Source organism: Aythya marila (assembly GCF_965140915.1).
Source record: "Aythya marila genome assembly, contig: HAP1_HAP1_SCAFFOLD_337, whole genome shotgun sequence".
Lineage (NCBI taxonomy): Eukaryota > Metazoa > Chordata > Aves > Anseriformes > Anatidae > Aythya > Aythya marila.
Window position 1 is genome coordinate 94100 of NW_028136741.1, and position 15178 is coordinate 109277.

A 15178-nucleotide genomic window follows, 5' to 3' on the forward strand; every position below is an offset into this window, starting at 1 on the left:
CTCATCCATTCTATTTGACAAACTTATGACAAAGTAAGTCATCTTTTCTTGCAGACCTCTTAGAATGATCTTTCTTAGCAAGCCTTTGCACTATGGCATGATGTTGGCCTCGACTTGCTCTTTATTTTGACAGCAAAGAGTTATGGCTGCTCCTGGCATTTCCTTCATGTTTACAGGGAGACACCGTTACCTGACTAGATAAACAGATTTTCTTGAAGGTGCTATTTCAGCATATAAGAATTGATTTAAAAAACAACAACAACAACAAAAGTGCTTCATGGCTTACTAGTTTTGTAATCTCACATTTCTCCAGGAATACTTGATTTGCTGCATTTCACCATTACACTCGTCAGCACCGCTGATTCTGGTTTATCACTATTTGCATTGCAAATATCCTTGTCCAAAGCTTAAACTGATGTATGCACTGCTTGAAAACAAAACCTGAAGTTGCAGAGCAGAAGACTCAAGTCATTATGTTAGCAGCTGTGTAACCATACTGCTTTCCAAGCATAAGATGTCCAGCTTATTTTGTTTCTATGAAGAGTTTAAATGGCTCCCGTTAAGCAAAGATGTCCCCACACTGATACTTACTATTAAGCAAGGATTCCACCTCCTTTGGCTGAGGTCTGCTCCCTTACTCATATTCGAACATTCATCCAAGTAGCCTGCAATTCCACACTCTCGGTGGAAAGTCCATAGAATAGAAAAGGTTCCTCCAGTCTCTTCCTCAGCCTTTTTTTTTTGAAGCATGCAATAAAGCAAAACATTCACAGGCTGCCCTTCCATGCAAAACAAGGCAAATTAGTAAGACAGGAGCCACAAAACTGATTGTCCTTTAAAGTTAAAATGAGATTTGAAATAGATCAAGTTAGCAAGTGTTGTAAGTCTGTAGCTAAGTCTGGTTTTGCCAATGCAGCACAATTCCCTATCACGTAGCCAGAGCTGCTTCTGTAGCTCCAAGAAGCAAAACTGCTTTGAACAAATACTGTGTCATCAAAGCATTCGTTGGCTCAGTAGGCACGGCTCAGGTTCAACAAGTTTGTGAAAAAATGAGTACTAACAGAAGCAGCAGGGTCCAAAGAAACACTTTATGTCCCCACTGCGAAATGAGGGGCTTTACCTTGAGTGTTATGCACACTGTCAATAGAAAAGCACTGTAACAGAATCTGCCACGGCAGTCTGCATGTTACTGAAAGACCATCGGAGTAGGACTGCAGCAAGATCGTTCCGAAGTTACAAAAAAACCATGGGGGTGGGAGTTTAGTTGCGTTAGATAACACAATCTTAGATAAAGATTTTGGTCTTAACGTAAAAGTAAGGATGTCTACTGATCTCTTCAACTCCAACAACTGAAGCCCAAGTCTGAAAAATCGCCTTTAAGAATGCAAAGAAAATATTTAACTCTTCTGTATGTTCATACTTTGCTATCAAGCAAAGGAATGAATGCTGATGCCTTAACTATGTAGGGCTGTAGCTTACAGAGAGACTACACCTTCCTGTTTTTTTCCCTTTAAAAACGTTAAATGCACGTGAAATTATTTGGGGGTGTTTTCACATGCAAAGCCTAATGCAGTGCATGCAAGCCCTGTCATCTTCTTCCTCTAGTAGTGTCGCGTTAAGGGGTGTAGCCGATTGACCGTCATGGGTCCCGTCGGATTCAGGGTGCTGAACTATCACGGTCACGGATTCACCAACAACGCAGTACGGCCTCGCTCTAGTCGCGTTCAAGGAGAACTCTCACAGCTAGGAAGAATGCAATTAAGTGCAATTTCTTACGGCGACAGGTACACAGGTTCTTTGGATTGTCAGTGATAAATTCACTGTCTGCAAAAGCAAGCTAGCATGCATGAAATGCACAGGCACACAGCCTAGGTATTAAGACATTAAAAAGCATCAAAACTCTAGAGATTTCTAAGATTCCACAGAGACGCCTGGTATAAGCAAGCGTTCAGATCTTACCCCACGGCGTCCCAATGGAGTGGGGGTGGGGGAGTGAGAGGCTCAGCCTGTCGAGTGATGTCAGAAGGAATCCTTCCTGATAGTATCTTCCCTAACATCCCCTTTCTCTTAAACCAATTGGTATTATTTTCTATCTTTAAGGTGGAGCTTGAGTGACTCTAGTCGTGCATATCTTGGTTGTGCTTGGTAGAAATGATCTCACTTGCGTTTAAAGGTACAGACTGTGAGAAATTCCGAGGGCGTGCTCAGTGAGGGGTGGTTGCACCTTGGAGGCGGGGTGCTTTTGGAATGGAGGTGTGCTTATGATGCCTAGTCGCTTAAGGCAATTACTCCACAAGTAGTAACTTAGTGTTGATTTAACTACAGCATATCTAAAACATAAGAAGGATGTTAGTAAGGAAGAAGCTGATGAAAACAGTCCTTAAATCTTACTACTTATTGTGCGTGAGCAGACTGGCGTGAGTTTTAGCTATACTGGCAAATATCAAACCACACCTGTGTCGTCCCAGAGCTGGGAAAAAAAAAAAAAAAAAAAAAAAAAAAACAAGGAAATGTTGAAGCAAATAGGGAGGCCTGTAGCTTGTGCAGTCTTCTAGCTGAGAAAATAAAGAAGGAGAGAGACAGGTAGCCTTGAGCTAGCAGAAGCAAGGAAGAGAAGGGCTAAAAGGGAAAAAACAGGAAGGAGAACACGAGCTCCAGACTGACCTATAGTAACCTTTTTCTCATTAAGGGTCATTAGCACATTAAAAATCACACCTGTCAAAATGCTAATCTATGCTAATGTGGGATTCGGTGTGTGTGTCCCCTCTCCTGTTCCCCCTCCCCCCCGGTATTCCTCTGTAATGCACAAGCTCAGTGGAGATAAGTTAGGTGAGCTGTAATAACCAATCCAAAGGAGCCAAAGAGAGAGTTTTCACAAGTTTCCTGTGTATAAATGATGACGATTCCAGTCAGAGGTGTGCTTGCTTTGCGAAAGATGGCCAAGTACCTGACTCTGCAGAGTTCTATAAGTAATTATATAATTAAAAGACCTTTGTGTGCATTCCGACTCTGGGTGCTTATTGGCGTGGTGCACTCTGCACGAACCTGCGGACAACATCTGTACTCAATGTCATGCCTACAGACAACCCTTTACTGTTGGGACCTGCATATTTTTCTGTGCATTCAACACAACCCCTTTGGCACAACTAGTTAACCACATAGCTGCCAGTCCACCACTCAGTTGCACTTGTGAAGAGGAAAAGCTATTTCCATCTACTGTAGGAGCACATCCTCTAAATGCAAGCTTCACTCAGCTGGTCATTTACTGCAGGACAAGATTTGAAAACTGTTGTTGAGTTCTGGGTTTCCTGCTTACAGGAAAAATTAAGTGCTAGATCACCCTCTACTCCGCTTTGTCTGCTGCATTTAATGGAGATTAAACTGATTTCGTTTGCTCCTCCGTTTATGGACAATGAGCTGAAGGAACAGGTACAGCACATTAGCCTGGAATGCCTTCCCTCCCAACCAAAGTAAACTGGATCTGTAACTAACACAAGCAGAAGCAAGGCTTCCGTGTTTTCAGCTGAATAAAGTTCCAACAAAATCATCCTCTGGGATTTGAAGCTTACTTCACATGACACGCCAATGACTCTTTTCCCTCTATTGTAAAGCGGATCCCTGCTGTTAGTTGCTCTAGAAGCAAAAGAATCATCGTTTTGGTTAACAAATAGCCGCTTCTGCAAATGAGAAGTGTTGTGTTCTCTCTTCCCTTTGAATGACTCCACACTTCTCATCAGCTACTGGATTGCTGACCTAGAATCAGAGAACATCCCAAGGTGGAAAGGACTCCCAATAATCACCAAGTCCAACTCGTGGCTCCACACAGGACCACCCCAAAGTGAGACCCAATGTCTGAGAGCATTGTTCAACACTTGTTGACCTCCGTCAGGCTCGGTGCCATGAGCAGTGCCCTGGGCAGCTGTCTCAGTAGCCAGCCACCCCCTCAGCGCAGCACCTGAGGCGCACGGGGCTCGGCGGGGCGGCCCGGGAGGGGAGGACAGCGGGGCGAAGTGGCAGCTCCCTCAGAGCCGTCTCCCCGCCGCCTCGGCCGCATGTCGGGGCTTTTTTGTGTCGGGGCTTTTTCGTGTCGCGCCCTCAGGCTCTCGCCGTGGGTGAGATGCTGCTCCCCAGCGCGGACCCCTTGCACGCGGGGCCTGCCCGCGGCGGCGGTGGGAGGGAAACCCCAACCCCAAAGCCCTCCCGGCAGGGAGAGCTCGGGGTGAGGGCCGATCCGGCACCGACAGTAAACACACGCCGGAGGAAACGCTCTGGTTTTAGCCGTGAGCAGCGCGGCCAGGTTCAAAAGGCATCACGCTGGAGCTCGGAGTTTGGCGGCGTTCCGAGGCCGTTGTGGCGGTTGTGGAGACGGCCCTGGCTGAGGTGGCTGCTGCTGATGCTGCTGTCCCCTCTGTCCCTGCTGTTGCCGCTGTTGCCTCTGTTCCCGGACCTTGGAGACCCCCGGCGGCTCCCTGTGCCAGGCCCTGTGGCCCCGGGGAGCTGCCCGCCGCCTCATCGGCCAGCCCGGCAGCAATCCTGCCAGCACAGAATAGCCCACTGTGTTTCAGGGTAAAGTGACGATTAATTTCTATTTCCTGGCCTGGGTGCTGCTTTCTTCTTTAAGGAAGCTTCAAGGTTAAAGGTTCAACTCAGTTATGTCAGGGTTCAACTCCGTTTCGTGAAGGGGCTCTTGTACGAAAGCTTAAGCTGGGATTGACTCTCTGCTAAGCGGAGGCCAAACGTGGACCTACTGAGAAGCAGGTCCTAAGTGATAACATTTTCTAAAGAGACTGCTAAACACATCTGAAGAGTGCTGCTGCAGAACTCTGAATGGGGGGATAGCAACTGTCTTAACTGATCTGGAATCTTGAATTTACTTTTCAATGGACAAGAGGTGTGTCTCTCAAGGCAAACAAAGAGAGGAGTAACACCCGATACTCATGTCAACATAAATTTATGCTCAGAGCGTAGGTGTAGGAACAGCATCGGTATGTATATGGAACATCGGGAGAGGAAGCTCTATCGGTATTTACAGTTTTTCTACTACCTTGTCAGAGAGACGTCATCTCCAAATGAGAAATGGATGTATTTTGAAAAAGTGGTGGTGGATCGGATTTCTTCTTTCTAGTGTTAATATTTGCTCTTGAATCGTACTTAATAGCTGGTAACACCTCAATCAGTTGTCAAAAATAAACTTAAAAATGTGTAAGGCTTATCTCATTGGTCAGTATAAAGATCAAGGTCTTCCCTTCCCTTCCCTTCCCTTCCCTTCCCTTCCCTTCCCTTCCCTTCCCTTCCCTTCCCTTCCCTTCCCTTCCCTTCCCTTCCCTTCCCTTCCCTTCCCTTCCCTTCCCTTCCCTTCCCTTTCTCCCCAGTATTGTTTTTCTGTTCTCCTTCTCACTGCAGTCTTGATTTTGTTTCTTGTCCCTTAAGTATGTTTTCAATGTGTTGCTGAAACATTTTCCCTTTCAATCCTAAAAAAGGAGCTGTCACTGGTGAAGATCAGAGCTTATCCCTGAGCCCAGGAGCTGTCACCTTAGTCTTCCAATCGGACAAGGACGACTTCATTTCTCATGTAAATGAATTTGTCAGGTTTGCGTATTGTTTTTTCAGGAATGGAAAGTGTGTATAGAATGGATTTAAAATCAATTTTAAATGTAAAACGTCAAGGCAAAAAAAGTTCTAATTACAACCTCTGCACACAATTTGCCAGCTGTGGGACTAGGAGTTTTCTTATTTACTGTGTTTTGTTTAACGTGTCTGAAGTTTAATGGATAGCAATCAAGGCGTGCTAGAAATCTGAAAGCACTTTATGCTTTGTTCTCTCCGTCATTTTGGTATAACAAACTAGATTATGTTTTAAACCCTCCATGAGGTTAGTGGTTTCCCTAAAGGTAACAAGTCCCTGTGTGCTACAGTAAGACAGTAACAAAACATGAAGTACAGAAGTTCATCCTGTCATTATTCAGCTTCTGCCTATGGACACACAGCTATGCTTATTTAAAGCGGTATCACCTTGAAACCTAATCAGCATTTTAAAAAGGACTTTGTAGCAGTTATTGGCTTTTGTCCTGGAGGGCTGAGGTTTGTTTTGTTTTGTTTTACATTCAGCATTTCCGTTTCTAGCTTACATTCCCCTGTTGTTTTGCATGAGGAAAACGTGCAACTTTACAAAGTAGAACGGAAAGAGCTGCTTTTTAGTCTAACTTTTCAGTTTGTCGTAGGAGTTTTAAATGTGGTAGGAGTAAAACACCAGAAGTACTGCTGCCAAAGTTATATTCAAACTCGTCTTTCTTGGAGAAGCAGAAGAAGCCCAGGGAGAAATAAATTTGCAAACATGCTCTTCATGCTCTCCTTTCCCAAGATTTCTCTGAGATATAGCCCATCCTCTGTGGGTTTTGAGGTATATGGTTCCCAGGAGTGAAAAGGAGGGCCAAACATCTCTCCTCTTGGATCTCAACATGCCAGGGCTTTAGTGTACTGCCACTTACGGCTCCGCTTTTTCACCTGGAAAAAGCGACCACATGATGTAGACTGAGGAGCCCTCAGAAATTAACTTGCTATCACCAAGTGACGCCCATGAAAGGTGTATTTAAAAGCTAGGCTCATTATAGAATCACAACAAACCCCTCATGACTGGTGCAGTAGACAGTGAGGTAGAGGGCGAGCCCTGGAAAGACAGAAGAAAAGTAGCAGTGAGTTCTGGGTACCTTTGTGCAGACGAAACAGAAAAACGCAGGCAGTGAGGTAATAGTGTTCCGTTACTCATGCCAGCAATAGATAATTGCAACAATTATCTATTAGATCATAGGTACTAATTAACAGATAATTGCGCAACTCCGGAAATCAATAAATAACTGATTCCCCTCAGAGAATGTCTTCTACATTTTTATATTAAAAAGACTCCAGAGTTGTAATGGATTAAAATCCTACGTAAGGGAAAGAAATGGCATCAGCCACTAGTTCTGCAGAAGCTAGAAGTAATACTGATAGAGTTTAGATGGAAATTTTCACTTTGTGTGTTTAGTTTGGGGATTCTTTTTAAATCATTCATACCAGCGATTTAGTTCTTAAGGCTGTTTCTTTGAGATTAAGTGACAGGACTTCTGCTACTCTTTTCTTCTTGGAATGCTTCTTGATATTCTTACGTCAACCAGAACTTCTGTCTCTGTCGCAGATGTGAACAATGACCGTAGCTAAGAAGCCCAAATCTTCAAAGCCTAAAAAGCCCTCTTCAAGGCGGTCTGGCAAATCCAAGAAACCAAGTCCTAAAATACTGATGTCACGCACCACCAACTGGGGCCGGATAGTGCCTGCAGAAGATTCAAGCCAAGTCTCTGTGGCCCAAGGACGTGGAGGTGCTATTTACTGTAGATCATCTGAAAAATCTAAGGCTTTTGCCCCAAGAGATCTAAGTAAGTGTGCGTTTTATCCTGCCTCCATTTTCTTCAAAGCAAAAGTAGAAAATGCAGTTCTTACTTGTTGCACTGATAGAGAAGGGGACTACTGTGAACAAAGACTTCAAAAGCGAATCCCCTAAGGCAACTGAAGTGACTGATGTTACAGAAATTAATTTTGATATATTTACAGTCAACAGAGAAATGTGGGGAGCTTTTTGTAATGCACAGATTCCTCCATGTCTTTTCTGTTTTGCAAAGAAAAGTGTTTGATGGTTGCTATTCACAGCTTCCATTCTTCACAGGTTTTTTGAATGATAACATTGCTCAGGAAAAAATCTGGTATCTGTAGGGGTACCGTCATTCCTAGTTCCTAGTTTTTACGTTTTTACCGTATAATTTCAAGTCTAAGTTTGTGGTTTAAGTTATAATAAGGAAAAAAACAGTAGTTGAGTTAATCAGGTTAAAGATTATAGATGGAGAGGAACTTGGCATTAGGTGCTACAAACAGAATGGCAGTTAGCCTTGCCTTAGAAAAATTAAAATGGTTGACTAAAGTTGTTTGTTTTTTTTTTCCCCAAAACATTGTGTTGACCAGCCAATTTGAATTTGGTGGTATTAAAGCTGTCTGCAATAAGTTTTTCTGGTTTGGATTGTAGCTAGCTCCTCTAGGTGCTCCTGCAGAATAGTATTTTTTTAAATACCTTTCTTCGAAACAAACAAACAAAATCTCTTTTTAAATTTAACTTTCTTGCAGTCGTTAATGATGGAATTGCTCCGCCACAGAGCATTCTTTTTCCACCTGAGAAGATTTGTATGGATGGGCGAGAAACACAAAGTGTTGGAGTTGGCCTGTACAATCTTGGCAACACATGTTTTCTTAATGCTACCCTACAGTGTTTGACCTACACACCCCCACTTGCCAATTACATGCTTTCTCTTGAGCACAGCCAGTCATGTGAGTACTTTCTAACAGTATTTTGAATCTGTTGGATAGCTCTGAAGGTGAAAGAACAGCAGTGATTCTGTGAGATAAGCTTATTTGCCTGATTTTACCTGTAGAAGCTGGCTTTGAGCACCGTATTAGCAGTGGGCTCCGAATAGCATATGGAGTGCAATTAATGCACCATGTTTTATTTATTTAGTTAGTTATTTGTTTGTTTGTTTATTAAAGGATCATTTATTGCTTCATGGGAATAATGAAGTGCATTGGACAGTAATGCATTTAGTAGTAATTTTGGAGAGTAATACATTTTGCAGCCTGTGGAGTTCACATTCCTGTCAGCCTTTACAACTGCGACTTTGCAGTAGTCTTTTAGATTTCTCATCACAAAATGCATTTGAATACAGGCTTAGTGGATATTTTTCTTCTGTAAAGTTGTGTGAAATGAAATGTTACAAGACTGTTGGGACATTGGCATCTTGGGAGAATAGAATGTAGCAAGGAGAGTGGATATTGTATCTATAGTTTAAATTGTACTTAGATGTTTGTAGGTATGGATATTTCGCTGGACTGGGATGCTTTGTTCTTTCACTCTTCAGGTCGTGAACAAGATTTTTGCATGATGTGCACGATGGAGACTCACATTAACCAGGCCCTGCGTTGCACTGTTGATGCCATCGAGCCTACGCATGTTATCAGTAATCTCAGTCGTAAGTGGCTTCAGATGTGTTTCTTTTCGATAGCTTGTAATCTTCAAATAATTATTTGATGTGTATAAGTGGTTTTAACACTCAAATGAAGAGAGATTCTAGAAATACAAGAATGATTTCATTTTTAAATGGGGTCAATACTATCATCTTCTTATTTAGGAATAGGACAACATTTCCGTTTTGGCAGTCAAGAAGATGCACACGAGTTCTTGCGCTATACTGTTGATGCTATGCAGGAAGCGTGCTTGAACGGAAGCACCGAGTAAGCATAAACAAGTTCACTTTCATACATTCTCTAGCACCTTCTAGTCCTTTATTTACTCTCAGAAATGATCTCTAGCACTTTTTAGTGCCTTATTTACTATCAGCAACGAAAGTCTACATCATCCTTGGTTTTCATCAAACTCTTTGAAGAGTTAACTCTGTGCCTTAAATCTTCTGAGGTCTGATTATAATTTATTTCCAGATTGGACAGATCTTCTCAAGCTACCACCATCATTCATCAAATATTTGGAGGATTTCTAAGATCGAGAGGTACTTGAAAAAATATTCCTGTCCTTAGAACTGATCTGTGTCTTTTGTCGGTAGTAAAGCAGTCTGTAGTTTGTCTAAAGTAGTATCTGTCAACAACTTGAATTTGGACAGTTAGTCTCCTTCACATAATGTTAAGCATTTATATTTTGCTTCCAGTGAAGTGCTTGAATTGCAAAGCAGTTTCGGATACGTATGAGGCATTTCTTGATATCACTTTGGATATAAAGGTAAGATGTTTTCTAAATATAATTCATGATGTTTAAGTACATGCATAACTTTCTAAATTAAACCTGTTTAACTTAAAAAACCAAACCACATATAATGTTAAAACATAAGAGCTTGGTGGTGCTAAGGAAGTGGATTGGACTTTGTCCTTCTGTGGAACCCATGTAAATAGTCTCCACATTTGCATTGGGTTTAAGGGGAAGGAATTCTCTTTCTGCAAAAATGATAATGCTGTCATACTTCTTTGTTGTTCTACCTCAATATACATCTAATTGTTAGACTGATGAATTTGTCCCCAGTATTGATGACAAAGCACACTATAGATGCTGTCTAGGCTACTGGAAAAGTATTTGTTCCAAAGTCAAATGCCTTCCAGGTGAGGTCAATGCTGAGCATGCTCTTTCTGCCTCCTTCTTCACAGTGCTCCTAGTAGATCGCTTGAGTATGTTAGTAAGATTCTCTTATAAACTACTAGTGTGTCTCTGGAATTTTGAATTACGGTGACTTTACGCTCTTCTTTCTCGCTGCTCTAGGCGGTTTCGTCTGTTAGCAGAGCTCTGGAACTCTTTGTGAAACCTGAAGAGCTGGATGGAGAGAATTGCTATAAATGTAGCGAGTAAGATTTTGACGGATTAGGTCTTAATCCTAGATGTCAGTTTTCTATGTTGCATGACTCTGTTGGACTACCTCTAAACTTTGGATCTACTTACAAGTTTTGTGGAAGTTTATAAAAGACTTGGATTTTTGTTTCTTTGGAGGGGGGAAGTCTTGTTCATAGGCATTCCCTATGGGTTTGCAATTCTCTGGCTTGTATTTTGCCATCAGAATTCAAAAAGAGGTGCTTTTGTTCTTTCTATTTATTAGCTCTCGACAGTACTTTTCTTGATGTAAACTGCCCAGTTTACGTTGTTCTCTGGGCTAGTGGCTAATTTTCACTGCTTACGCCGTAGGTCCTACCTTGGAGCGGGCAATGTGTCAAACTGAACTATTTTGTTTCAAAGGATGGCAGATGGTTTCAGTGTCTTTCCAGACAAGCTCAGTACATGAAGACTTCCTACTGTTAAATGTCTCCCTCCTGTAGAATGACCATGTGCTTCTGTTGTATTTTTGATGTTGATAGTCGACCTATGTTGGAGATTATTTGCAATTTCTAGTCCTGGGGACCAAGGCTCTCTCGTTCCGCTTTCAGTATTTGTATTTCCCTTGAAAGCTGAAAGAATGTATCCAGGATTGGAGTTCAAATAGCCACTTTTGTAGACCAAGAAATGGTACCTTGCCATCCAACCTGGTAATACCCTTTCGTGAGAGATTCCTGTTCCCGCTATGCTCTGAGTTGTTGGGAAAATTGACCTTCTTCTCTGTATTAACAAACCTGACACGCAGTGCATGGGTTTATGAAAAGAAAAAAGACCAACCTATTATGCAAGTAAATATCATTCAAATAGCATAGGCATGCGTGAGACATTAAAAGGAGTTTGTTTTGGGGGCGAAAAAAGAAGATGCCTTCAAACACTTATCTCTGCTTGTTTTTAAGGTGTAAAAAGATGGTTCCTGCGTCCAAGAGATTTACCATACACCGTTCTTCCCAGGTTCTCACAATATCACTGAAAAGATTTGCAGATTTCACAGGTGGAAAGATCAACAAGGTATATTTACCACTGTAATGCAACTATATCATTGTGTAATGGGACATCCCCCAAAGCTGAAAGTTGTTAATATTTTCAGACAATAATTGTAGACTAACGACTATGGCTTATTCTTTCTCTTAATATCAATAAAGTTCCCGCTTGACAAGAAGCATATGCTTTCCTCTGAGAAGGCTGATTCATCAGGAAACAGTTCTCTGCAACTTCTAGTCTTAACCATTGTTTATGGGAAGACTTATTTGTAGTGAATCAAGAAATATATTCTAGAAATATATTCTAGAAATAAATTCTAGTCTGTGTTTTTTGGAAGTGTTTTTCTCTGGCTAGTCCACGAAGTACTCTGGGATAATTTTTCTATCTTCTTGGTGTCTCTTTAGGAGGTGAAATATCCGGAGTATTTGGACCTGAGAGCCTACATGTCGCAGTCAATGGGAGAACCACTGCTCTATGCCTTATATGCGGTGCTGGTACATCACGGTGTCAACTGTCACTCAGGACACTATATATGCTATGTAAAGGTAGAAGTCAACAGCATTTCTAACAGGGTAAAGGTTGTGCTGGCAAACCAATTAAAGCATGACTAGCAGCTACTGTTTCTAGGGAAAAAGATTTCATTATATTTTTATTTGACATGTGTGTATTTTGTTCCTATCCGTGATTTCATTTGGAAAATGTGCAATTCACCTAAAGAAATCGTTGTCTTTATTTGCAGGCTGGTAATGGACTTTGGTATCAGATGAATGATGCAAAAGTAGTGCGTACTGACATTAAAAGAGTTCTTGGTCAGCAAGCTTACATACTTTTTTATATCAGGTAATAACAAATCTTAAAATGTGTTCAGAAGAGATTTACTTTCCCGTTATTGATATTTTTCTGTTTTGCAAGTGTTTTTCTTGCTATCCGGGGAGAAGATTATTATTTGTCTAATTCAGTTCTGTCTAACCTGAAATTCTCTGTGTCGTTTATTATCTTTTGTTGCTTGGCCTTAAACTGCAGCACTTGTGTAAATTGCTATCTATGTGTTATCTGTAGCTGGCTACTTTAGAGAAGGAGAGAAATGAAGGTCATCTGTGGTGTAAGAATGAATTATTGCTCTGCAAGTGATAGTCTTAGTAGGAAGACTGTTCTCTACTTTTCAGTTTGTAGTCTTGGCAAAGCCTTCTGTAGAGAAGGCTTCCATATCGTATGAGCTGTTCCTCTAAAATGATAGGATGGGATTTAATCCAAGAGTAGGCTGAAAGAAAAACTAAACTACGATCACTGCTCTTTTCTGAAGGCGCTATGATTTGACACTTGGAGAACGTGCGTTTTACTTGCCAGCACCATCTTATCCCTGTTCATTCCCTCCTGGTCAGCAGGGGGCTAATAGTAAGCAGGCTGGATTTATGGGACCACGACTTCTTCCTCATATGATTAAGGTAATTCAGGGAAGTGGGAGGGCAGATAACGGCACCAAACTGCTAGTGGGTTTGGGGTTTGGTGTGGGGTTTTTTGTTTGGTTTTCGGCATCTTAGTTTTGTTTTCCTTCCCACGCTGCAGCTTTCTTCACAGCCCTCATGCTACAGCCAGAGTCACTCAAACAGTGGTTACTGCTAAATTGTGCAGCCATGCGACTCCATTACTTTATAGCTCCAAGACAGCTTTCTAAAGCACAGAGAGCTACGCTCTTTGACAATTTAAGCAGAGTGTACTAATCCTCAAATCATTTAAAAGAGGACTTGTTTTTCCTATCCTCGTCACTTTAGCTAAGACAGGGAAAACTAATTGTCTTATTCCTGAGCACCAGAACAATTATTTCAGGCTTTTCAGGGTATGTTTAAAGGGGAAAATAAATATATTTGGGAATAGCAGCAGGTAATGTTAAGTTGCTTGGCTGGTTTTCAAAGATGATGTTAATTTGATACCAATCTGCAGTAAACCAAAAGCAGGAATTGAATACGCTTATTGGACTTGCATTTATCCTTAAAGGGCAGTGTGTTTTTCTTTTTAGGTGTTAAGACCATTTGTAGAAACACTCAGTAGGAGAGTTTTGTGTTTCAAAATGTTACATGCAGTGTTTGCGTTAATCCATCTTGCAATTTCTTCTTTTTAAATACAGAATTCAAGCCGTTTAAATGGAAATGGATCCATAAAAGAGGACGCAAAGACCACTGGTGTCACCCTAAAAAGGCCATCTTCAGCACCACCAATGGCCTGTGTTCAAAACCAGGCAATTACCAGGCCTTCAATGACTGATACGTCAAGAAAACAGAAGATCACCATCAGTATTCACAATAAATTGCCTGCTCGTCAGACTGTGTCACAGCCTGACTGTCTTAGCAGTGCTGTGGAGGATGAAGATCTCTACCAGGCTGTTCCTTCATCCACAATTACAAATTCGGTAATGCAAATGAAGCAAATGCAAACAAACAAAAAAGTTTCTGATGAAATTTTTGTGGAGCCAACAGTGAATGAAAATCCTAAACTCAGCTCTGATAACACAGTCCCTTATGGTGCAGAATCTTCAGGAAAATCTGAGGAGGAGTCAAAGGGCTTATTTCAAAGGAATTGCAATGCAATGTCCTCTAATGGAATTTTGGTTGGAAAGGTAGTCCGTACATTGCAGCATTCCAACTCTTCCTGTCAGAATGCTGACAAAGGAAGATCCCAGCATGAGCTGCCAAAAACAGATTCACTAAATGGTGCTATTAGGTTAGTTACTGAATCTAAAGAAAACGGACTGAAACTTGATGATTCCACTTGCCGAGTTGAACCTGTTAAACCTTCTGAGATGTTCTTTTCTAAAACAAATGGATTGCTTGAAACATAGATTTGCTCCATCGAGAATTTCTCACCTACGATGTATCCGGAAGTGTTTATTGTGTTCCTAATTCAGGTGAAATACTGAGAAAACACAGCACAAATGTGATCGTAAGACTTTGTCGTATTATCCCATTAGAATTTGCAGACCTGAGCTTACATTAGAACTTGTCAACTTAAGCTCAGCTGAGATAAAAATTCCTAATTTCATAAAGTAGATTTTGGGGGGTGAGTTGGGGTTATCTTTGAAGTGTAGATAACGCATACAACTCACAGCGGTCTTGCTTACCATTTAATGGAGACATTCTGACAAGACTAGTCCTCAGTACTACTACAAATAGTATTTTTTTGTCTGCTGACTTGTGCGTTTTAATTGCAGATGCCTGGAGCTATGCCTTCAGTCAATCGAGAAGTCATCACGGAGTCCCTCACAGCCAGCCAGCTGAACAGCTTGTCAGAGGAAATGAGGTAAAATGAGCACAGTCTTATTAAGAAAAGACTTTATGGAAGTTCGTTACAGTTTTATCTGTCTACTAATAGTACTTAATGGAAGGATTTAAATTAGTACAATTCCATACTGTGTGTCCAGTGTCACGAACAGAACTAATGATCAGCACTGAGCATATCACTCTGATGCAGGTTGGTGCCTCAAGGAGAACTTGTGTTCCTTTATAGAATGTTTTTCCGTTTTTCTCCACTGTCTGGAGAAACATTGGCTGTTCCCCGCTCGCCCCTATGCCTTTTTTCTCAGAGCAGCAGGTGGAAGGAGACAGATGCGTTTGCTTTTTTAGTGCAATGGCTTCAGAAGCAAGAGGGGAAAAAACACTTTCTCTGGGAGCTGAAGAAGGTGTCCTAATCACAGGAGAGGTTTCTAAATGGCATATCTTTGCGAGCGTTCCTGTAGTCCGGAGGTTTTTGTTTGTTTGT

At 41.6% G+C, this 15178-nt stretch overlaps 1 protein-coding gene across 1 annotated transcript; it reads left to right on the plus strand.

The window, feature by feature from the left end:
• Positions 1-5490: 5490 nt before the first annotated feature.
• On the plus strand, positions 5491-14719 carry LOC309891475 (ubiquitin carboxyl-terminal hydrolase 42-like; the record flags this gene model as incomplete). The annotated part of the gene is made up of 14 exons (XM_082785834.1): positions 5491-5572; positions 7175-7412; positions 8152-8352; positions 8937-9047; positions 9207-9309; positions 9514-9581; positions 9738-9808; positions 10340-10422; positions 11341-11452; positions 11830-11970; positions 12165-12265; positions 12729-12870; positions 13551-14258; positions 14631-14719. Coding segments are annotated over exons 2-14 (2159 nt in total), but the record flags the coding sequence as incomplete, so codon positions are not given.
• Between the last annotated feature and the right edge of the window lie 459 nt (positions 14720-15178).